Source organism: Adelges cooleyi, unplaced genomic scaffold (genome assembly GCF_023614345.1).
Source record: "Adelges cooleyi isolate 19-005CV unplaced genomic scaffold, UGA_ACOO_1.1 ACOO_flye_CR_arks_rails_tigmint_CR_PRNA_21, whole genome shotgun sequence".
Classification (NCBI taxonomy): Eukaryota; Metazoa; Arthropoda; class Insecta; order Hemiptera; family Adelgidae; genus Adelges; species Adelges cooleyi.
In genome coordinates, this window is record NW_026095871.1 from 9750957 (window position 1) to 9777005 (window position 26049).

Genomic DNA, 26049 nt, shown 5'->3' on the forward strand with positions numbered 1-26049 from the left:
CGTCCGACCACCGGGTACACGAAACGATTTTGGTAGGAAGTTAAATTTCTTCACCCGCCACCGCTCGCTCGTCGGCTTATCGTACATGTGTTTCGGAAAAAAAAAATATATAAAAAGACCAACGTCCATCAGACGTCTACAGTCGCAGTTGAACCGTTACCGCCAAGACTATCGCCAAAGAAACAATTAATTTTTACTTTTATCGCCAATTCGTTAACACATTCACTCAAGACATCATGAACAAATTGGTAATTACTATTTTTTTTTAAATTATATTTTAGTGTAATAATAATAGTAATAATAATAACCGGGCGACTTTGTACAAATCGAAGCATCATTTGTTAAACGTAGTTATTTTTGTTTGTGCATAACTATTATCGACGTTTATTTATTCGATAAATAAACATTTTTCGATCGCGGATTAACTCATAGACAAGGATTAACTATCCAATTCGGTGCATATATCACGATAACTTGACTTCAGACACTTGAAAGAAACCGATTGAACAAGTAACGTGGGATAAAAATATTAAAAGTTATAATTTATAACGGAGTTTTTTAAGCTAGTGATTAAGTGTACTGCTTAAGCTTTTAAATATTAACAAGTTTTAAAATATTTGTTTAATTTAACTCATACCTATTAAAAAAAAAAATAATAATAATAAAACGAAAAAACTTACCTATAGGCAATAGCGTTAAAGTAGATTATTCTGTAAAAATATAATATACCAAACAATGAAATACTTCTCCTTAGAAAAAATATATAAAATAAAATTAAAATTTATCTTTTTATTTTCCATTTTGTAGATATCCAAAATGTGTCTTTAACTACGCTTGAAACTTCAAGTTTCACATTTTTACTTCATTGTTATGTGCATTTTTGTTTTAAAAATTATGTCGAAAATGGTTATGGTATGTAGATTAGAATAACAAAGTAAACTTTCAAGAAAGGGAATACCTAAGAGCGCAGTTTTTAAACATCTAATCTTTTGCTGATTGAGGATTTACCATGTGTATAATACAATATTAATGTGTCAATAATGGGTTTCGACCCATTTAATGTGTTAATAATTTGATTTTAAGGATTATTAAAAAACGTTTAAATGATTTTCCATTCGGTTCAGTGGTAAATGAGTGGTTAATATGGTAAAATATGTTTCTGCTATGAGATACTAGGGAACCAGTAACCATTCTTTCCAAAAAGTTTAATACATTATATGAACTATTCGGATACAACAGATCAGACGAGGAATTTTAGTGTGACGGGAAACTTGAAGGATTTCGATATTAAGTTTTGTATTACATTATGTATTTATGTAGTTACAAATATAGAAATGGACTAAAACAATTTACAACATTAACATGCATTATAAAACAATAAACCTGAAATAAGTCACAAGCCCGAAGGCTATTCGGATGGTATTACGGAGGCAACTAGTATAACAACTACCTGGATATGGGAAGCGATTAGTACCATGCACTATAGGATTAGGATTAAATATGACAGTATACAATTCTGTATTTTAATTTTTTATCTTATTTCGAATAGTATTTTTATTATTGGTTATAAAATAAAAATAGCGTTAAAATCAAAATTTTTATTATAATGGAAAAGTTTTAGTTTTTAAAGATATACCTATTGTTTTTTTACTTCTAAACTACTTAAATCACAACTATGGAATATTTTTTTTCTATAAAATAATTGGATTATTAATTACTCTATTGTTTTTTTTGTTATTCACAATATGAATAATACATTTATGATGTCAGTTAATATTTTCCAACAAAAACATATTATTAAATTAATTATTTCAGTACGAGTGCCTATTCGTTCATTTTTCATGTTTTTTGAATCTTGATAAACAACAATAACAATAATAATAATATTATAATAGCAACGATGGACATTGATCTAATTAGGCACCTATTTCCATTTTAATATATTATATAAATCATAATCTGAGCGCAAGGTCAAGTTCCTGCAATGCCAGTGTATTTTTACATGAACCAATTCACCTGGTTTTTCGCACACTCATATCTCTGCTTCTTCTTATAATGGGCTTCTGAAATTTGACACACAGATTAAACTTAGGGCACTGTAAAAATTTGACCCTTAATAATAAGCCTTTTCAAACAAGGAAAATTTCGAAGTTTGCATTTTTATTACTGACTGATTGGCTGACTCACTCATCATCTAACATAATCCCTTTAATGACTCGAATTAAGCCAAGACGACGCTGAAGCCAGCACAAATGAATTCACTTTAAGGTTTATTGTTTAAGGAAAAGGTTTATTTAATTTTTCGCCAAATAAATCTCCAAAAAAAACCTAACTGTGAAAAAAGGGCTAAGTTTCAAACTCCCTCCCAAAGAAGTCCGCCTATCAAAGTAGTGATATCTATACATTGTGGCTAAATCTGTTTTATGTCGCGTTCAGAAAATGGCTAAGTGTTAAGCAATACAAATAAAAAACAGCGTTGCTATAGGAAGTAGGAATGAAGTGAGGTTATGAACTAAAGAAAGAGCAGACATGGCCATAATGTAGATATCACTACTATGGCAAGCTGACCTTTTTGGCAGGGGTAGAACTTGGGGTAGACCTTTTTTCACAGTTAGGTTTTTGTTGGGGATTTATTTGGCGCAAAATTAAATAAAAAGTAATATGTATAATATACTGTAGCAGTTTACATAAGTAAATCATTTTGAATCAACAAACAATAAGGATTGAGATATAAGGTCTACTATTTTTTATCATTATATTATATTCAGTATATTTGTAATATTATTCATAATTCATTTTTTGAGCTGGCCCGACAACACTTTGTTATGAAAATGTTTGTAATTTGTAGTCTGACTTGTTTTCTGCACTTCAGTTTATTTTTTTTTAAACTTTAACATTCTTATTCAAGGAGAGGGGGCTAAGCTAGAAATAGATAGACTTTTTTTTAATCGAATATTAATGCTTTATATATAAATATATATTTTTTTAAACGGCTGCAAACATTAATTGCATCGGCTTCGTTTTTCAGACTATTATTTTGGTGGTGGCGATTGCCGCTCAAACCATAGGCAAGCCACATCATCAACAAGGCCACCAAGGGTTGGGCGGATCCGGATACAGCAATTCCGGCGGCGGCTTCGGTTCGTCGCAAAACCAACAACAGTCGAGCTTCGGCGCCGGCCAAAGCAACTTGGACGTCGAATCGGGTTACAGCAACAAGCGCGTTGAGTCGTTCGGTGCTGGCGGTTCAACGGCCCAGGGGGCGTCTGGATTCAACCAGGGGGGCAGCTCTCTGAACGGATACAACAGCGGCATCCGCGGTAACGGAGCTGGACTCAACGGCATTGGACAGAGCGGTATCCGCGGCAACAGTGGCGGATTAGGCAGTGGCGGATTGGGCAGCGGCGGGTTGGGCAGCAGCGGATTAAGTAGCAACAGTGGGTTCGCCAACGGTGGTTCCCAGTATGGCCAACAGTCCGGAGGCGTGCGAGGAACTGTGGTTGAAGAGAATTCCGGATTCACTTCCGTTCACAAAAACCGCGAGGGACAAACCGGCAGCAGCGGTATTTCCGGCAGCTCGTCTCATGGTGGTCACCATCAACAACACGGTCACCACGGCGGCTACTAATAGTTATGACAACCTCGTGTAATTAATTAACAATTGACAAGTCACTAGAGATAGCGATATTATAATTTTAACTCGCTAAAATATCCAATTTCATTAATTCATTATTATTATACATGTGATTTTTAATTTAATTTAATTTTGTATAATGTCCTTTTTGACGAACTCGATTCAAACATCGTTCATGTATGTATTCATATAATATATAGTGCTTTTATTTTATTTATTTATGTAAGATGCGTATTATTTTTAATTTGTTTGAAAACATTTGAATGATACTTTTACAATATACACTATACGATCTGTGACGATCGGAGAGCAATAATTGGTATATATGAGAAATTTCCTCCGTTACATACAAGTGCAATAATGCATTTTGATAGTTTTAATTTTTCAATAACAATACACGACGGAGACTGAAGTTTTTAAAAATGTTTGCTTTAGTATAAATTTAGTTATGCTGCTATTGTTTAATTATTGTGTAATACGTTTCGTTGCTTGTAACATAAGTTATAGCCAGTACGAATTTTCACTAATGCAACCCTTATTACATATTTTATTTGTGTATGATAGCCATACGATAAATTTAATTGTGGTAAGATGAATTATAAGTTGTAAAATATTTAAAGACATACAAGTTCTTTGGCAACTTTACTAGGTTATGTAGATTTTTGATTTTTTTATATAAAAAAAATCGGGTTTTAAAATTGAAAAAAATGAAAATTTAATTACTTTTATTACAGGAAACTAAAATTCTAAATGAAAATCAGATTTCTGAATAACATAGTAAACTAGCCAAAGAATCAATCCCTTTACAGATTGGAAATTGGACTATCCTATGTAGTCGAAATTTTGTCTGGTTTTTTGGTCTAAAATAAACCAAAATGGCTTTTACTCATAAAAAAAATTATTTAATTTAAAAATAATACCTTGAAGTTTACAAGTACAAATTAAACGAAAAATGAATTGACATGGTCGAAATTTGTTGAAACCTCTTTTTTTCTTAAATATTGCCTATACAAAATCCCTTAAAAACAGGGAAAGAATCGATTTCTAATAAATACGACTATACAGACGTGTGGAGAAAAAAAGAATTAGGATAATTGAAATTTTGTAAATAAGAAAATAATAGGGTAACGCCGTATATACAACACATTTTAATTGGCGTTTATATGCATATTCGTGATGTGTAAGCCATTGCCTATGCATAGCCCCTTACAATCTTGATTATATATGGCATCGACAAGTAGTGTAACGTTATGTCAGCTACTTACAAAAGAAATTAAGCGGTAAACGGTACAAGTGGTCGGTACATGGTAGTATTTTCAATACACGAGTTTAATAGAAGCTTTTGTTATAGCGCCGATCATAAACAGTGCCTAATACTGTATAGTAAAGTTGTCTACAATTCAATAATAAACTTTACGTTTTTCTTTCTAGAGGTTTAGTTAGAGAATAGCTTCTGGTTGGTTAATTTTTTAGACATTCCGGTAGAGGGCACCTAAACTCTCATTATAAAGGGAGTATTCTATACCTGTCAGTTGGGCCCATACCTCACGTCATACAGATCCTAAATACGGTACCGACCTATGTATTGAGCTAATTTGTATGCTACCAACTGTTGGTCATAATTCATATTAGTTAGATATAATTACAACGGGTATGTACATTATTCTGCATATACAGGAATTCGAAGGCGTGTACTATAACGTGTTTAAAAAACTGACTTGAATAAAAAAAAAACTTTTCGAATAGAGAAGCTAATTTGGGAAAATAACATATTGAAATGGGGAAAGAGTATCTTTTGGGAAATATTTTTTTTAAGTCATGTGGTAAACTCTGTTTATTCTTTAGCGTTCTCTCATCAATGATAAATCAAATATTTAATAAGTATAAAGTCAGAAAGTTATACTTTAAAGCAACGTCGATACTTTTTTTTTTTTAAATAAAATACAATTATTAACTTGTGTGTCCATTGCACGAGCTTCCCAATCAACGAATGCCTCTGCGTGGTTCCATCATCATCGACATTAGAGTGTACACAAACAATAATTTTTGTTATCCGCGTTTGTCAATAAGGTACGATGCAATATCGTTAATGGAACTTACCAAATGGATTTCTATGCGCTTAGTAGGCACACGGCTTTCCGGTAAGTCAGTCGCGTCGTTAAAATCAACAATGTTCGAATAATGCCAAAGTGTGTGGATCTAAGGTGGCTAGTATATAAAGTCATATCAAGTTTCTGGCTAATATTTTAGTGTTTAATATCTGGCTTAAAAAAATTCATAAAAAAAAGACTTCTTAAATTATTATTGAATTAATTTTAGTTCAAATCTAGTTTGCACGTTGTGAATACAACATGTACAACACACACATAAACAAACACACACATACAAACACACGTTGATGTTGGAGCTGAAGTTAATGTTGATGTTGAAGTTGAAGTTTAAGGAGGATTATGGAGGCGGAGGGTGAAGGAAAATATTGGAGGGATTACGGAGGAGGAGGGTTTATGAAAGAGAGTCGTGGAGGGTTTATGGAGGAGGATCATGGAGGAATATTAATGAACTATGGAGGATTATGGAGGGACAATGGAGGAGTATCGTGGAGGGTTTATAGAGGAATATTTTTGAATTGTGGAGGATCATGGAGGAATAATGGAGGGATTAAGGAGGAGGAGTATGGAAGGATAATGAAGGAGGATCATGGAGAGATTACGAGAACCTAACCTTAATCCCTCAATTATCTTTTCATAATCCTCCATAATTCAGAAATATTCCTCCATGGTCCTCCTCCATAAACCCTCCACAAACCCTCCATGATCCCTCCAATATCCTTCCTCCGCCCTACTCCTCCATAATCCCTCCATTATCCCTCCATGATCCTCCATAATTCATAAATATTTCTCCATAAACCTTCCACGATCATCCTACATTATCCCTCCATAATTAATAAATATTCCTCAATAATCTCCTCCATAAACTGTCCATAATCCCAAATTAAACCGAGCCTAAGCAAAACCTAAGCCAATCTTATATCAAGCCTAAACCAAACTTAAAACAAGCCAAAACTAAACATAAGTCAATCCTAAACCAAACCTTTGTCAAGCCGGTTAGGTATGTAACGGACAAATTGTCAGAATGACCCCCAGCTATAAGACATATCCATGTCAAAATTGGGTATTACCTTGCTTGGAAAATACCAATAATCTTTTCAAAAGTGATTATTTTTAACAAAAGAATTTCAACACTTTCAATTTTTAACAGAATTTTAAATTATCATACCAAATATCAATAATAAATTGAGTATGGCCACAGTTTGGACAATGCTAAAAATCAATTAAAAAATTTTTATTTTTAAAATTTTAAAAATGATATATTTTCAATTATATAGTCTGAATTATAATATGTTCTTGGCAAATAAACAATAATCTTGTTAGTGTCGTTTTTGGGCTAGGGTGCCAAGGGCTAAAGCATGTTCCATGCTAAAAAAAGAGAAAATTCTTAGATATCGAGTGATTTACGGTTTTGTAGAATGACATTTCATACCTTCAAAGTAGATGTTAGAAGGGAACCTACTAAGTGGCCCCCAAATTTTATTTTATTTTTTCGGTATTAAGGAGTGAGTTGCAAGTTTTTTCAAATTAGTTGCAAATAGGTTGCTCAATATTAGCAAATTGATCGGGGGGGGGGGGGGGCAACTTCACGTACGACGGGGGACTCCGTTAATTTGGTCCCCAGAAAGAGTATTTTGGTTATAAAGCCGAAAAAATGATTTAAAAATTCTGAAACCAGATTTACAATTTTTTACAATTAATTTACAAAATGTTGACACCAGTTTGGAGTCGATACGTTAAACTCGGGGGGCTCTGTGAATTTGGCCCCCCGAAAAAGTATTTTGGTAAAACGTGTAGGAAAAATGATTTACTGAAAACCAATTTACAATTATTTACAATTAATTTACAAAAGTTTGACACTAATTTGGAATTGATAGAATAATGTAGAGGAGCCAATTTCATGTACATCTTGGTGTGGTATGTTTGTAAGGAAAGTGTTTTTATAAGAAGAAATATTAATTAATTGTATTAGGAGTGCAAATAGGTTTAAAGTGATTTTTTTTGTTCAAGAATGTTGTAAAAATCGAGGCATTACTCATTGTTATATTACAGTTATGAACAAATACGTTGTCATAGCAACGGTGTCTTATTTAACACTGACCAAGGTGATACGTAAAACAAATAATTACGTTTATTTAAACGCATTAGAATGTTAATAGTGCTTTTAACGTTTTCTATGCGTTAGATTGCATTTATTATTTAATGCTTATTATTTTCTTATTCTAAAGCCATCTCGATTGTGTTTGCTCTAGATAATATGTTATAATATATTTTTAAAATGTTATTATAATGATCAGTAGAGACTAGATGTCTAGATGCAGCAGTATGTATAATAATATTAAACAGCTATATATTTTATTTAGGCTATTGATTTATATTAAACACACACCAGGAACAACGAAAATTATAAAAATATTTCCCTTCAATTTGACTCCGTGACAATGAAACCACTTCCTGGTCTGTGGGTTTTTTTGAGTACACCTCTACTGGAATTTGAGTGGGTATGTGCCTACATGTTTATTGCTTTATTTCTAAATATATATGTGTGTTTATTTGTACAATCAAGGTTCAAAAAACCTACCATAACCCGAAGACATCTATACGAATCGATTGCACTTCAACTATCAAAACTCAAATTTGGCAATTATTATCCACTGCCCAGTGACAAATATATTATTTCTTGGATTATTCATTAAACTGTATTATTATATTTCCAGTTATAGTTCGAAAAAATGTATTATTAACAAGTTGACAAAAGGAAATTCTATATAATAATCAATACCTATCGACTATGAAGAAAAACATATTAATTATAAATTAAATCCATATTTCGGCGGTCATGTTGCCATCTTCAGCGCTAAAAACACTTGAATGCTATGTACTCTTAATTTGATGCAATAAGATAATTACCGAGTATTGTAGTATGTAATTAAAACAGACATCAAATATGCACGTTCTATATAAGAGCAATATAAAAAAAAACTGTAGGCCAATATAAACATAGTAAACAAAGCCAAATAATATAATGTATGTGTAAAAAAAACAACAGTTCATGGTCGTCTCAGCTAGTGTTAAAAATAATATAAATATTCTTATTTGCTTTTCATTGTGTTAATAATAATATTATTTCATGTAGATACGCCAAGAAAATGTAGATGTTTGGGGTGTATTACATGTGTTATTAATCGTCGACTTATTATAAATTCTTGTTACTTAATACTGTTTACTATAAACTGGATATAATTAAAATCGTAAATTTACTTCATAGTATATCACGTGTATATTTAATACACTGAGCAATGGGAATCCAAGTTATATGTTATTAATGTTGATGATCTAGACCTTGAAATGTAAATTTCTGTATGTTTTTCGTTGAATACGAATAAAGCCGATTTGCTTATAATCTGTTTTGACATACGATGAAAATATTATGCAAGAAAAAATGAGATAATTGACCAAACCAATACATACAGTCATTTGTAGGACAGGTCTTAATTTTCAGTTCAATTTAATTATTATCAACAAGTTTACTACTATTATTAATATGGCAAAAGTAAAATAGTGTAATATGTACAAGATAATTCCTACCTACAACATCATATACCTAATAGATTCACTGCGTTAGACAGAGATAGATCATTTGTACAGAAATCCCATAAATGTTCTAAAACGATCATAATAATTATTGTTGAACTACCAAAGAAATCGTTTTTAAAAGTTTCGAGTAGTTTGAATAATAAATTGTCGGTACATTATTTTCTATAAGAAAAAAAAAAATTTAGAAAAACCCATGATGAGTCATAGGCTATTGCACGCGGAAAACACATTGCAAAACATAACTATTATCTGTAATCAATGGTATTAAGTAGCTATGTCGGTGCCACGTTTAATTATTTTATTTATTATCACATTTTTAAAAAAAACCTACTTAATAGGTATTGCAACATAGGTCAACACAGGTTAATGTAGTAATTTAGATCGTCTTCAAGTTGAATAATACATTTTTTTACAAATAATTGTATGCTAATCTATTTAGGCACTTGATCGAATAGCAAAACACGTGCTCTTTTTTATAGTTTATATTATACAAGATATTTTAATTAGGTACTTGAATGTTAATTTTTTCTATTAAAAAATGAAATACAAATACAACGACAATACATTAGGAAAATAATAAGTAAATACGTTATTTACGTTTGGTTATAAGACATAACCGTTCATTGACACCAAATTTTTGTGTTAAGCAAAATAAAACTTGAAACGAGAGTTTAAATCACTCCCGTGCTGTGTAAATATCCTAAACTAATGGTAATGTATTTCGGTCGATAGACATCATTTGGTATGTAGTTGACGTATCGTTAGAATTACTACTGAGAGGGTTTTGCTCTTTCTAAATATTGTAATTATGATTTTTCTTAACGGGATTAGTGTGCACTCTTAATATTGATTTCATTTTAAAAAAACGCGGTAATTAATTTCTCATATATAATAAAAGTCCAACCAATATTGTAATATTCAAATTTAACGAGTTCCCACGCGCATTTTCGCGTTACATATGATTATGTGGGTATATTTATTTTATTGCAGATTTTGCTAACCTTATAGATTACTTTGCGCCAAATTCCTATTCTTATTTTCGGTACAGCGGTGTTCGAAGAACAGGTTTAAAAAGCACTATACGAGCCAGGCCTTGGCTAAAATGTGAAGGCCGTTCAAGTAGACTTCCGATAGTAACGCAAACGTACAGAAATAGTATTTAAATGCTTGCCCTTAGATCTGAGTAAATAAAAAAAAGTTGTTTTTAGCGTTTCTCAATCATTCGTCTCGTAGAACCTTGCAAAGAACGAACTAGTTGGCATCATCGACTCCGAAAAGCTACTACAAACATGGGTGTCAACAAATTGATTTTTATGGTAAGTTGATATTTTTAAAAGATAATATAATTAGTTAAATTAAGCAATAACGTTTATATTTTACCGAAAGAAAAAAACATGTTTATAAGGTTAAAATATATATTTTTTTGGGGGGTTAATCGTATAGTATATACGATATACAATATAAATTATTGTGTTTTTGACCATAATAAAATATACTTAAATTTTCATTGTCCAAAGTCACGAACCGTTCGAAGTAAAAAACGAACCAAGGCGATTAAAAATGGTTAGAATTAAAAAAGTTGAAAAACAAACAAAATCAATTGTGAATTTAATATTAATAATTAATAAATTAATAATTTCTTATAGTTTAACAGAAAACCTCCCTTTGGGTTGCTTAAGCTGTTTACCATTTTTAAATTTACACTCTAATACTGTTCGGCGTTTAAAAAAATCAAAATAATGAGTACCGAACATTATTATTAGCAATAATAGCTAATATTAACTATTGTTAGATTTATACTTTTGTAAGGCTTGCGCCTATTTGGCCGAATTTTTGGGTAATTGTGGTGGTTCCTACTATGCTACGGAGTAGGATGGCAGTGTCTTCCTCAAGAAAATTGCCTCTCCCTAAAGAAAAACAGTGAACACTAACTCACTGTCGCCTTACCTACTTAACTTCTCGTCATACCCGAATATTTATGTTTCATATACAGTTAAAATACACTTTTTGTTTGTGTATAATATATTTAATATACCCAAATAAAAGTCCATTGACCTACGGGTTACGATTAGTGTTTACAAGCATTTAACTTATTATATAATGTATAAAATAAATTATATACAAATAAATATTTTTAATAGAAATAATATAGAATTATGTATATTCGTTGAATGAACCCCCCCCCCCCCAAAAAAAAAATAATGTCTCTTTTTTAAATACAGTTTTCTAATTATAAATGCTAAAAAAGTATAATCCTTTTAACATACCTCCAACAAATGTATTTCATACATTTTTTATTTAATCTATTATTTGGAAATTTAAAAATTAAAATTAAGCCATATATATAATAACTGGTTGACACATAACTATAAAATATATAATTTAATAATTATGTTTACATTTAATTAAATTGAATATATTTAATATTTAGGCTTATTTATTAGAGTATTTATATAATTTATTTTTATTTCTAAATCATCAAAAATATATGTACATATATATTTGTTTTGTATTAAATCGAAAACAAAATACTGGATCTTGATCATCCTGGAGAAGTAAGTCGAACTAAATTTAATAGAGAATAGGCTGAGATGGGCTGAGCATTATAAAATATGTAAACAACTAAACGATACCTAATAGAAATATTATGTCAGAAATAAGACAAATTTAGTTAAACATGAGTGCGAATAGTCTGAATAAAAAATTGTATGTGTGCTAAAGAGGATAAAGAACTGTATGTATTTTGGATAGGAAGATAATGTTATTTGGACCTAGAAATTTAGTGGACGATCAGGGTGGCCTAACTCCACAAGGTTAAGTATGGTCTGAACAAGCTATTTGTTTATTTAACCACACAAATTTTATTGTTTTAATAATGTAATGATAATGATAATCGTATTGGAATAGTCGTTAAAATAATATGTTTAACTGGTTTTCAGTGTGTGATTTTGATGGTATCTTTGGCCCTGGCTTTAGCAGAGCCCCAAGGCTACTATGGCGGTTACGGTAGAGAAGGTCGCGGTTATGGACGTGGATACGGCTACGGCGGTCCCGGTTATGGTGGACCTGGTTACGGTGGTCCCGGTTACGGGGGTCCCGGCTATGGTGGTCCCGGTTACAGAGGCCATGAACGTGGTTACGGTGGTCCTGGATACGGATCCGGGTTTGGACCGGGTTATAGAGGCGCCTACGGGTCCGGTTACAGACAAGAATACGGATACGGCCAAGGTTACTCAGGAGGTAAGTGCAGACAAGGGACAAGGGTTGTTTAAAATTTTGAATTTGTTTGTCTTTTACAGGATACGGCTACCCGGGTGGTAACTACGGTAGCAGTGGTTACGGTTCCGGTTACCGGAGCGGTTACGGATTGTACCGTTAATAATCGGCGGAACCGATAGTTTTTTTTTTACCACAATTTTGTAAAGTATATATATTTATGTATATACCTATATATTGTAAAGAAATATTGGGTATGTTTACCTAAACTTGTATATTTTTTATTTATTTTTCAGTATTGTGTATTAATTTATTCGTTTAAAGACTATTACCGACAAATTAATGATAAATATAATTTTTTTTTTAATTATAATCTTATTTCATTATAAAAGACCGAGACACGAAGTGGAAATTTGGCATAATAACTTGTAGGTACACAAAATACTTGCTCTACTTGATGTATATTGATAATGGGTAATATAAGTAGTGTGTGCGTTTGTTATTAGGACATATCGATAAGATAATATCGTGCATAAGTTGTTTGGATTATTTCATTACGATTGCAGCTTAAGTGTGACGCTGTAAGACGCCTCAGGGTTTCTAAGAAGAAGCGGTAGGAAGTTTCGTCATTAATCAGTATGACCGATTTTTAGATAAACGGTCCAGACATTTTTATCGTTCAGTCTGCCTTGTTGTTTACACATAACATTACAGTAGTGCAAAAAAAATAGGACCATAAATTTTATGACCTTTCAAAATTATTGTATTGCCCTTGAATTCAGCATCAACATATGCCATTAGAATTTATTGTCTAGACTAGATACCTTCGATTAACCGGTTTTAGGTCAAAATATAATTGGAAGATGAAAATACGTACTATTTTTATACTATCCTCTGCATATAACAATAATTATACAAAATTAATTATGTTTATTGTGCAGTTTGTCTGTACGATATAATACACAGTGGTTTTTCTTTATCTGATGCTAAAACCTGTGTAAAAAGAAGTGTAATTTTGACCATTTTTACTGATTGCACAACATGTCCTGGCAGCATATTTTTTAATTGACCCATAATTATAACGAACAATTTGAAAATGATCGTTTAGTATGGAGTTTGCCAAACGTTTTTTATGTCTTCTATAGGTGTACATAACTCAAAAAATTTCGTTTCGGTTCGAATCATTGCGCATTAATATTGCTTGAACATTTTTAATTTTCTATTGTCATATCTAATTTAAAGACTGTCTACGTGAAAAAAACAGTCAAGTGGTAAAAAAATTATTTTAACAAAATATGTACATATGAAAACATGGGGTTTGGGCAAAATAGTGGAACGGAGCATAGTAACAGGGGCGTATTTATGAGGGTGGTTGGCAGAGCTCCAGCCCCCTTTCCCGAAATTTGTTTGGTCTGTCTATGGGTCTAAGAGACGTGAGTTTTAAAAGTTTGATATTGTCAAGTTTTTATTAGGAGTTAGTGCCTCAGTCCCCCCCCCCAAAAAAAAATATATAGAAATACGCCCCTGCACAGTAAGGTCGGTGTAGTCACATAATACATGAAGTAATAAAGGGATAATCAATCAAATGAGTGTATAATAATATTATAAATTACAATTATTATTTAAGCAGTTTTCAACTCTGGTAGAGAATGAAAAAAAAAATTTGAGTTTGTTACCTAACGTGAGCTTTTGGTTTAATGGCGCGATGAGACAATAAGTACGTTTGTGTGTGGGAGTATATAATCAGAATGTGTTAGTAGATCTTAACGTGATATTTAAACTGGTTTATTCTATTTAAGTCTATTTATTTATTTATTCTATTTTAGTCTATTTAAACTGGTTAAGATAGTATTTCGCGACAGTCAACGTTGGATTTTAACAAATTATATAACCAGCGCAAGTCATTAAATTGCTTTCTGAATTCCAAAGTTTCAATATTAAATTCTACTGCCAAACATTTCAATGGTAATTCAATTTTGTAGCATGTTCTTATGAACTTTTAAGGGCTTTTCGTCGATAACTGCAGTTGCAAAATTAGGTGCCGTTGTTAAGCAATAGTAACACAATACAACAAATACAACAACGGTCAATTCATTCCTGTCCGTCTTCTCATTGCCATTGCACTTTCATATGACACCTATGATTGTTAACTATTAATTGGTTTTTCAAAGTTCCCCAACCGTTTAGATAACATGAGACAAATGTAATTATTTGAACAGGTCTTGATAGTTATTACAAAACTCATTCCGATTATATATGTATGTACACTATTAAAACGAGTTTTTTTGTGTCTGAAATGGGAATAGCTGTTGTGTCGTATTTTTTTGTAAACAACGTCTAATACATTTTTTAAGATCGTGGATACGATTAATAATTAATTCGGTCGTGTTTACCGTAAGCTAAAAAATTCTTACTTTAAAAAACATAATAAATAACTTAAAAAATAAACGTTTTTCAACAGTTGTTTTCCCTAAATTACATTGACCATAGGTGCTTTTTTATTTAAGATACCATCTCCTGTTCTCAGTTCTCGACCGGTTGTGGAAAAATCAGGAAACACCGGGGACGAGTTCGCTGTATTATTATTTATTACGTGCTTAGGTAAGCTACGTGACTTACTTTAAAAAAAAAAACCGAAAAATCCCAAGACATCTTTGACCCTAAGGCCAATTATTGTTGATATTCGCACCCGACCAACTGGCGGTGACTAATATTTGCAGTGAGACGGTCTTCGGCGGAAAGACCAAAATGGAAAACGCCTAAAAACAAAAACAGGTTTCCAACCAAACCCATTGCCAATGTCAAGGACGAAAAATTGCGCGTTGAAAGACAATAGGCGGGAAAACTGTGACAGTATAAATTGCACTTGTGTCTGTGTAAATTCTTGCGTGCTCATCGATTTTCCCTCATTCACATCCAGGTGTAGTCCGAAGAACAGCAGTTACCAAATAGTTCAGAACAATGGCGTTCAACAAATACATTTTACTGGTAAGGTGCTTGTTTTTTAATTTCAACATGACAGGTATCTTCAAACGTAGGAAAAATGATAGTGTTTTTAATAGGGGATCACTGTTCCAAAAAAAAAAAAAAAAATGTATATATATTTGTGTAATTATATATTTTTTTTTTTAGAAAAATTTGTTTATTTTTGGAGTTTACATTTCGTTATTTGGTCGGGGTTTTACTTGTGGCAAGGCCCTTATTTAAATTATGTAATATTTTTTTTGTACCCGAGACCCCCTCAATTTCTGGATTGACTTCGTATGCCAAATTTGAATTTAATTAAACGGCCATTTAGCCAACGAACAATAATAATGTAAAAACTGTAATTATAATCAAAATGTTGTTGGATACTATTTTATTGGAATCTAAGTACAAGTTAAAAAAATTATCTCGAGTTTTTCAATATTCAAACGTTACTCTGGTCTGACGTTAAGTGCCGCTCTCACCCTCAGTCAGAAGGTGGTCAATATTAATATACCTGTGCAAAATATTTACATTTTGAATTTAGCTTTTTGGTTTTAAGATAAGTATTCGAACATTAAATATAAATAAATTGTATTATTCCACAATTAATTAGTATTTTAATTTAAAACAAATAATTTCTATAATTAAATTAACATTTATTTGTTTGCATTTTAAACATTTGTTTTTTATTTATTTGTTCATAATAGTTTTCCGATTTTAAACCAAGATTAATTTTTTAAGCTAACATTCAGCATAAGTTCCAGTAATTTTTTAATATAATATTTTTTTTTTTTAATGTTACTTTTATTTTTATTTTATTTTACTTATATTTTTTTTACAGCTTGTCGTCTTAACAATCTCACTCGCTATCGTTGGGGCTAATCCAGCATTTAACGGAGGTTACGGAAGTGGTTACAGATCTGGCTATGGTAGAGGTATGATGAATAGTTTTATTGACCTTTTCGCTACTGACATCCTCGTACGAGGATTTAACTTTAAAAATCGAATAAAATATTAACAACGTACTATCATTTTCAAAAATGTCTTTAAACACAAGTTCTAGTATAGATTAATGATAAAAAAATCGACAGAGCTATATTGATAATCAATATCAGTCCGATACGTAAAAAAATTGTTGTTATTTTTTTTCGAAAAAAAAAAATCCCAAGAACGAAAGGGTTAACAGATCATTCAGTTTAAAACAAGACGTGTAATATAACAGAGGGGAACAGTTTCATTGTTTTGTATAATATAAGTTGATGGAAGATTTACGTAGTTTTACTCGGAATACTCTGAGGTGTTTATTTAGAAGATAATTATTTTAATATGCTATACATCTATAGAAATAGAAATCAACTAACAATTTAAACATTTAAAAACGGGAAAGCAAATTTCTAAAAATATATTGGGATAATACAATACACAGATTTTGAAGAAAATCGCTTGTAATTAATTTTTTTAGTTCGAATTGTATGACAAAAAGCCATGCGGAAAATAGGAAAACGAATTTTTTATTAAAAGTATTTTTTATGATACTTGAGTTATTATATTCCCTATTTTTTTTCAAAATTAGTTTCCTTTTGGTTGGACACAATTAAAAAATATAGTTATCCCTAAAAACACTTTTTTTATTTGAATTTATTATTTTTGGGAATTTAAAAATTGTTTTATATTTGATGACTGATAGTTATGTTTATTTGTTTAGGATACTACAGTTACCCTGTAGTATATTATGGTGGATATAACAGTGGTTATGGACGCGGTTATGGACACGGTTATGGACACGGACATCGTGGTTATGGTCACGGTCGCGGAGGTTACAATTACTATGGATAATCTCAAAAAATGAAATGATTGTTCAACGTATTATGCTTGTTTTTTAGACATTAGTAATTACTTAATAATTGTCATGAAGTATCTTTCTTGTCAGAAGACATTATTTGCCCATTACAATATATTATGTTACTTTTTGTTATAATGCTATCGACCTCTAATTTGGTGTTTTTAGTCATCAAAATAACAAACATATTGTAAATTATGCTTTGTTACCTTTTATTCGTGTAAAACATTTTTCAGATATATGTATGTACCGCTAATAATTTAGTAAGATTATTATCACAACAATTAAAAAAATACTTATACTATTTTTTTTTTTTTTTTTATTATTTTTCAGTAAATAATTTCCTTAAAATTAATATATTTCTTTCTTGCAGTGTTATGTTTTTTTGCTTTCAAGAAAAACTAATTTGAATGCGTTTAGTAAACATAGTTTGTGGAATGGAATGTGCATCCTTGATTTTTTATTTTACATAATAATACAAATATTACAGGAAATCATAAATGACAGGTATCATAAATAATATTGATCTCACTGTTTATCGAAAATATCAGCGTCCGAATGTAAAGAAGTCGGTACATAAGTGGTTTGTATTTAAATGTCAAAAATAGAACTTTCAATTTAGTAAGCAAAGTAATCCGAAGGTCGAATTTTATATAACATTAAGGGGATTGCATGCCTGTTAGGTTTTCAGTCAAAAAACATCATTTTTATTCCATTGCAGGCCGAACCAGTGATCCGATAAGCAATCTAAAAACAGATTTGAGTTTGCCATGAAGTTTACTTAGGATCGGTCAGGGTACTTTTTATAATTTTTTATTTTAACCCTTTCCAAATTTTGATTTTAAAATTTGAAATTTTATATAATGTTCAAACGTGTTTAATACATATTAGGAGTAAGATATCAAAAAATTACGCTGACCGATCTCAGATAAACTTCGTGACAAATCCAAATCTATTTTCAGATTACTTACCGGATCAGCTTGTGCGATGGACAAAAAATGTACTATTATATTAACTAAAATGACTTTTACTCATAGACAGAATGATTTAAATTAAAAATAATACCACGAAGCTTATACAAATTAACCGGTAAATTAATTGACATGGTCGAAATTTATTAAAACCACTTTTTTCTTAAATATTGCCTATACAAAACTCCTTAAAAACCAACCGCTTGCCCCTTAAGAGTTAAGGTGTCCGATTTGGGAAAATCGTTCTGGCAGTTGGACCTTATTAAACCATAGTAATTTGAAATACTGTGGATAATGGCCAAATTAACATTTTCTTTTCGACGAGCTTTTCGGTTGATAAACACATACAAGTACACATACGGGGACAACTCCCTGATGAGGGATTATAAATAAGATGTTATTTATAATTATTCTTACGCCTTGTTGTATCGACCTTATGCTAATAATCTTAATGTTGTTGATTAGATATATTTTAAAAATACATACAGTTTAACGGGGTTAATTATACCGGTTGGTGATTTTATCTAATCTATCGGCTATATGTCTATGATAAAGATAAAAAATATAAGAATTAAAAAAAAAATTAGAATCGAATAATTTGTTCATAAAAGTTTCAGAGCTACTTATTAAAGCGCTCTCTAGTGGTTTTCTCTTCACACTGACGGCGTTTTAACATTATACCGCCAGATCTTGTTAAAAATACTAAAGCCGTTTGTGTGTATTGGCTATTACTTTTTTCAGTTTACTTCGGTTAAATTAATATTTATAACGCCTTAGTTTTTTCTGAGACTGTCCATATATTCGACAGCAGTTTACACAATAGCGTACATATACATTTACGATGAGAGATTTCAAACGCTATTTTATAAAGGCTATACTAAAATTTGCCCATCAACTCTTGCTACACTTAAATATGGCCGACCTAAAATATATCTGAGAAAGGGGTGGTAAATGCGGCACTGTTGTACTGATCTTGTTTTCGTATGTATTACTTTGGTAAAGAATACAAGTATGACATTTTTATAGTATTTCTAAAATTGATCAGTCATCAGATTGCAGTCTATAGCAAAAGGGCAACACTTTCAGTTGTGTTTCATAAAATATATCAGTATATACAGATGTATTTTTTCTTTTTTTTTACAAAACAGCTAAGAAATTAACCTGCACATTATCCCTAAATAAATAAACCGTTCATAGTATTTGATTTAAATTACCAAGGATTTGCTTAAGAAAAATAAAATAATTTTAATTATAACATGTTTTAATTTTATATTAAAAAAAAAATGACACAATCTTAAATCAAACATACAGAAAATTATGATTTTATTTTAACAAATAATAATAATAATAAATAAAAGTCTTAAAATGAAGATCACATTATAACAAAAAAAATTTTTTTTACACATATTTAAATAAATAAAATTATAAATTTTAACACGTTCAATATACAAAAAAAAAACTATTCTTCAACTCCTGTAAAGTTTTAATTTTTTTTTTTTTACAAGAAAAATAATAGAATGCTCTCAACTTTTAAACTATTTTGTCTTTGAAACTTAATATGCAATCTTTCAATGACATTATACACTATTACATACACGATCTTGGCATATTATACAAATACAAAAAAAAAAAGAAACGATCGACACGACGCACACTAAATCCGAGTGGTAACTATAGTTTTAATTTACACACGAGAATAATAAAAATAATAATATAAAACTCATGATTCCGAATACACGGTCGACATCTGGAAGAACGTGTTCTCGTCGTACAACGAACTCAGCGAAGTGGACATGTCTTTCAACACCATGTTGTTGCTGCTGTCGAATCCTTGAGCCGGCGACGGGAACGAGGGGGTTGCTTCCATAGGTCTCGCCTCGCTTTCCGGCTTCCTGTCCAGGTCCATATAGTACTGTTGTTCCTGCGGGTTCATGTTGTTCGGTCTGGTGGAGTAGGTTCCGCCGAATTTGCTGTTACCGCCGTTGTTGTTCGGGTAACCGTTGTTGTAGTAATGTTGATTGCTGCATTGCTGTTGTTGACTGCACTGCTGGTTGCTGCAGCCACTGTTGTTGTAGTAACCGCCGTTGTTGTAGTTCATGCCGTGAGCCACGTTCGGATTGGCTTGTTGACCGTCGTTGTTGTTCCGCTGGTAGGCGTCTTGACCGTTGTAGTAACCGCCGTTGCTGTGTTCGTGGAACTGATTGTTCCTGTAGTGCTGCTGCTGGCTGTTGGTTTTCATTTGATATTGCATGTGGTTCTGTCTGAAATTCGCGTAGTTGTGGTTGTAGTTGGCAAAGTCCTGGTTGGACGAGTACGAATATCGACCGCCGTTTTGTCTCTGCTGCATGGCGGGGGCGCAGTTTATGTTGTTGTTGTTGTTATTCGCTGCGTTGATGTTGTTGTTGTTGTTGTTGTTGGCACCGTTGTTGTTGTTCTGCTGCAGAGGCGCGTTCGTTTGATAAACTCTTTGATTTTGGAACTGATTCGGGTGGTACGTCGATCTGGGCAAGCCTTGAGTTTGTCCTTGCCCTTGCCAATTGACCGGCAGACTGTTGCTGCGCATGTTACGATGACTGTTGTTGGCCACTTTGGGCCTATCGTTGGGCGGCGGAGGATTCGGGACGGGCCTTGGGTTGGCCAGCACTTGCGGACTACCCAAATTTGCATTTTCTGCGATTATGGGCGGCGTCAACGCAGGAATGTTCTCCAACGCGGATTCAGTCAGTTCGTCGATGAGATCGTAGTTGTCGATTTTTTCGCCAATTATCTGGAAATAAAAAAATATATATACATTAAAATTCTTAATCCGAAATCAAAGTGTGAAAAAAATTGTAATCCGAATGTGTAAATGTTTTTGTCCTGCAACTTACCATGTCTTTAATGACGTCGTCGAAATCGTCTGGTAATACCATTTTGCTTTCCAGCGATTCGCCTTCGCCCACCTCGTCCAAGTTAATATTGGAATTTGGATGATGCACAGCGGGCGATTGGTGTGTTTGCGGTCTGGACATCTTGGCACTTTCTGGCATTTGCCTACATTCTTCACTTGCGGGAAAAGCCTAAAATGATTAAACAAATGAAATAGTGAAATTCTAAATAATCGGTTGAAGTATTTTTTTTTATATACAATATAAGTAAATAATAATTACATCGAGATCGGGGCCAATAGCTGTATTTGCTTGACTAGGGGAATAATCCACAGAAATTGGATCGTACAGAGATGAGGCGTTGCTTAACCTATGATGTTCAGATGGTACCTGTAAATTATGAACAATTAGTTAAGTCAAATATTTAATATAACCGATATTAAATGGTTTTTTTCCAATGAAGTTTTAAAATACCTGACTGTTTCTGCGACTATGATCAGACTTCATGCTCCAGTAATTACTAAATGTGCTTTCCCTTCGTATAGTATCTTGGTTCGATGCCATTTTCATGTCAGTCAATCGTTTGTTCAGCTCTTGGATTCCTGAACCCCCGCCATGTCCGGGACTCAAGTCCGGCATTGGAGATAACTCATTGACTGCATGCTTCAGTCCAGCGTGCGGCACATATCGGCGCATTCTTCGTACCATTGGCGCCGATGTTACCATTCCGACTTCGGATTGCATCGGCATAAGGTCGAACAGCTATTGAATTATAAGCCCAGAGTTATTATTAATTGAGTCCAATCAACACAATCAAATCTAGCCGTAACGTCTAATAAAATGCGTACGTCGTATTCATATTTATACTCACATCAGCTTCCTGTCCGTCTTCGACCCAATTATCGTCTAAGGCATCTGCACTATGATTGCTATCGCTAATTGGCTCGTCGTGGAACATCCTATTATTGTACGGGACGCTCATAGGACTGGGTTGCTGACCCGGAGAATTAGTTTCCTGCGATCAAAAGAAGCACGTTTATTATTAACAGATAACAGTTGTAGGGATATTTTTAAATACATACCTCCGATTTAATGCTCGGACTAGATACACTAACAGTTTTGGCACTCATTGGCATTTCATCACTTCTATACGGCGACGCATCATCAGCACCAGCACTTGTGCCACCTCCGCCGCCACTGCCTCCTCCACGACTATTATCTCCATTGCCTTTGTGCCGTTTATGAGCATAAAAGTCGGCCCCGTGAACGGTCTTCACGTGTTTTCGCAAGGAACTAGGATCCGTGTATCGCTTGGTACAACCCGGAGCCTTGCAGATGTAAGGTTTCTGGAAATAAATAAACATACTATAGGAATAGTCCAAATACTTTGTCTCTAGTCTAATCTCACCCAATAACTTTTCCAATTGATAGCATACACAAATTAATTATGTTATCAGTATTTCGAAAACAAATTTAAACTAACTGTTGCTATTATTTAATACCGTAATCTTAGCATAAATAATTTGAGGTATTCGAATTATTTAATAACACGCTTCTTTGATATAAAAAAATTGATTTTCTTATAATTACCTCACTAGAGTGTGTTCGGTTTTGGTGCTTTGCTCTGTCCGAAGCATTGCTGAAAGCTTTACTGCAGCCAGGGTGTTCACAGGTGTAAGGTTTTTCACCTGTATGAGATCTGAGATGAGTTTTAAGGTTTTCCAACCTCGAGTAAGCTTTTGTGCAGTTTTCAAACTAAACAATAAAAATCAATTACAATTATTTTCTTTTATAGATGAAATCTTTTTTTTTAAATTATTTATGAAAGAACTATTTTCAGTAAGTAATAAATGTTAGTTAATTACCGTGCATTTGTGAGGCTTCTCCCCCGTATGTCTTCTCATGTGAACCACAAGCATGTATTGGGCTTTAAACGGCTTCTCGTCTCTGGAGCAATCTTGCCATTGGCACACAAACGATTTTTTGTTCGCCTGAATATGATCGTTAACTATGTGCTGCAATCAACCAATGTATCACAGTTAGATTCGTGTAGAAAAAAACATTTTCAGTATTTAATATTATATTATATTATTTTTGCATTTACCTGAACTAGAACAGCCTGGGTCTGAAACTCCAAACTACAGTGTTTCCAATGGCAGTTGGTTTCTATGAAATCCGGTTCGCCTTTTAAGTCACAGATTGACTCTGGCGAATTTTGCTTAGAGTCTTCCGATATTTTTTGCGACGACTTTTTCGATGCCGACCCCTGCTTTGACTTTGAGCGTTCATGCTTGATCTTACACATGTCGTTGGCCAACGTCTAAACGAACACGTAGGTAAATAAAGGGTTTTGTTTATTTGACTGCAATGCACGTGTGGGGTAAAACACACATGTAAAACTACTCACTTGGGAACCGTCCTGCGATGGCACTGGTAACATGTGTATATTGTACGAAGCATGATGAGCAGACGACGGTACCGAGGTGGCGTTATGCCACGGTAAGTGAAGACCGCTAGCTGACCGCAGCAACTGTTGGACTTGCGGCGATATCACAGACGGGTGATGTTGCATAGTGAACGCCAGTGGGTTTAGATGACCGTAAGATCCCGACGTACTGGAGCTCCTCGAGCAGGAAGCTCCGTATGCTGCGGCCGCCGAGTAAAGCGCACTCGGCGAAGACCTGATTCGGCCATGGAGCTCCAAGTCCGGCGACGGTGAAACGGACAGTGCCCGCTTTTTGCCCTGCCGAGAAAAGCTCTGCGCCAGCGGACTGCACAAGCCCGAACCTGAACACATGACACATAAAAAAACGTTAGTAGAGCACTCAACTTGATTGGTTTGGCGGGTAGTGCAGGTTGTGCCGGTCTTATTTTTGCACTACTTGCCCGCACAATCCGACCTCGGACTATTGGATACTCACTCAGGGAACCGACTGTGGCGAATGACGAGCAAATATCCATGCAGTTGAAGCGAAGTGGATGCGGGAAGTCAGCGGGGTGGGGGTGCGGATGATGTGGCGGTAAAACGCCACCCGCCCCCCGCCTCGATATCAAGTCACCTGACCCGCCGACACCGCAGCTTCCGACCAGGCTGCAAACAAATGAAACACACATGGTTAATAAACAACTATATATATTGTATATTAAGTATTAAAATAAAAATCGTCGCTGACGACTGTTGAACAGACTTTGAATTTAAACACATCCTACTAAATAAAATCATAATATACAGCACGTGATCGTAAAAAAGCGATATCCCATTCATAGGTAATAACAATTTCTAGTCACGGTAGACGATTACTTAAAAACCCATTGGGTTGTAGTCGATAAAATAAAAACCGTGTTGGCCAGGCTTTCGAACGGAAGACGCATACTTAGGTACCCGTATTATGAATTTCTAAGGTTACAGTTAAATAATAATAATAATAATATCTAAAAGACCATTATGAACAAACTAGAAATGTTTGATTTAAAAAACGTTTTACGCTCCATGTGCCAAAACAAAAAAAAAAACGTTTTCTATTCACGCAATAAACTTGTCAGTAGAATACCATAATTAATTATCATTATTATTTTGAAGTGCAAACTGCTTACTCGTGTCTGAAGTTATTAAAGATTGTGTACTCATTATTTGTTACGCACTTAATACGCATTTATTGTTTACAATTAATTATCCTTTGTAACGAAATATCAATGAGAGATTTATACGTGGTGTAGCCCCGATAATGGACACTGCTAATGTTAAATAATAAATGTTTAGCGAACTATAAGGAATTTTTTTTTTTTTTTAACGTGTCCTGTCAGTGTTTAAGCGCAAACGAAAAATGACTTGAAACGACGTAAGTACATCATTACTCAAAACTCAATGGCATCGTTCCCGTTCTCCGTGGCGCTATTCCATTGAACCATATAACCTTTTCTCCCTACTCTGCGGTATCCAACACGCGAACCAGGCCGAATAAGGGGAGGATATCCCTTGAACGCGAAATTTTCCCATGGGGCACCGCGATCCTGCGCCAACCGGAACGACCGCTGTCGCTGGACACCTTGTGATATTATTATTAATATGTTGTGCTGTTACTGCTGCTGCTGTAAACGAAGAAGACATGAACCACACAGTGTCTGGCACTTGGGTTTATAAAAATAAAAACAAGAACCGGGGGACGCGCACAGTTGTTGTACATCAAAAACGTGTTCCTCGCTAAACGAAACGTATAGGCCAACAAAATCAGGAGAAGGAGCAGAAGCGCTGCTGTATGTAGTAACCATATACCAGCAGACAGCGGCGGCCGTGCTGTAAAAATTCCTGGACAAGTTAGCTGTTGTCCTTTTTGAAAAGAGAGTTTTTATTTTAACGACGATAGGCCATGTGCACAGTACACCACAGTACTATACCGGTGAAGCGAGAGAACTGTTGATTTACGACACTATTTTCAGATGTCGGCGGCGGCGGCGTGTCTTAGAAGAACACATACACTAACTGACTAACAACACACGCAGACATACAATTGGCATCCTGTGAACTATTTCCGGGACACCGTTTTGGTCGTACGATGATATTTTATTTATTTTCTCGCCTATTCCGCCGTGTCTTGGCCGTCGTCGCACTACATTGCCGGCTTAACGACTGTCGCCGTGCCCGACCGGTCTGAATTAATTAGCGAGAAACCTCGCCGTATCTCTGTATCTGTATCGAAGCATGTTTTCTTATGAACACATCACCTTTCGGTTGGGGCGACATTGGCCAGGCCGAGAACACATAATATTCTACCTACTCGAAAATAATTGGCGCGTGCAAGTACACAGTTCTTAAAAAAAACCGGCGACATTTCCATTGTGCAGCGTCGAG

At 33.6% G+C, this 26049-nt stretch overlaps 4 protein-coding genes across 6 annotated transcripts in view; 3 read left to right on the top strand and 1 right to left on the bottom strand.

Annotated features, from left to right (window-relative positions):
- On the top strand, positions 1–3855 carry LOC126834773 (uncharacterized). Its single transcript, XM_050566938.1, has 2 exons — positions 1–248; positions 3029–3855. Exons 1-2 carry the CDS (start codon positions 237–239, stop codon positions 3626–3628), a joined length of 612 nt encoding a protein of 203 aa, XP_050422895.1. The 5' UTR covers positions 1–236; the 3' UTR covers positions 3629–3855.
- Positions 3856–10513: 6658 nt separating this feature from the next.
- Positions 10514–12922, top strand: LOC126834519 (keratin-associated protein 19-2-like). The gene is made up of 3 exons (XM_050566495.1): positions 10514–10655; positions 12279–12579; positions 12639–12922. Exons 1-3 carry the CDS (start codon positions 10629–10631, stop codon positions 12716–12718), a joined length of 408 nt encoding a protein of 135 aa, XP_050422452.1. The 5' UTR covers positions 10514–10628; the 3' UTR covers positions 12719–12922.
- Positions 12923–14988: 2066 nt separating this feature from the next.
- On the top strand, positions 14989–17634 carry LOC126834598 (keratin-associated protein 6-2-like). Its single transcript, XM_050566644.1, has 3 exons — positions 14989–15543; positions 16364–16457; positions 17228–17634. Exons 1-3 carry the CDS (start codon positions 15517–15519, stop codon positions 17356–17358), a joined length of 252 nt encoding a protein of 83 aa, XP_050422601.1. The 5' UTR covers positions 14989–15516; the 3' UTR covers positions 17359–17634.
- Positions 17635–19752: 2118 nt separating this feature from the next.
- The window catches only part of LOC126834255 (zinc finger protein GLI2), a 28106-nt gene continuing 21809 nt past the window's right edge, over positions 19753–26049 (bottom strand). For 2 of the 3 annotated variants that reach the window (XM_050566039.1, XM_050566041.1), the window contains exons 2-12: positions 24122–24291; positions 23608–23987; positions 23305–23520; positions 23066–23215; positions 22791–22955; positions 22283–22546; positions 22072–22215; positions 21675–21962; positions 21483–21590; positions 21204–21392; positions 19754–21100 (exon numbers count right to left, since the gene is read on the bottom strand). In XM_050566039.1, coding sequence (XP_050421996.1) covers positions 20054–21100; positions 21204–21392; positions 21483–21590; positions 21675–21962; positions 22072–22215; positions 22283–22546; positions 22791–22955; positions 23066–23215; positions 23305–23520; positions 23608–23987; positions 24122–24291 — 3121 coding nt within the window. In that variant the 3' untranslated portion in view covers positions 19754–20053. Of the gene's footprint in view, positions 21101–21203; positions 21393–21482; positions 21591–21674; positions 21963–22071; positions 22216–22282; positions 22547–22790; positions 22956–23065; positions 23216–23304; positions 23521–23607; positions 23988–24121; positions 24292–26049 lie in introns of all 3 variants that reach the window. The other variant, XM_050566038.1, reaches the window with a different exon arrangement.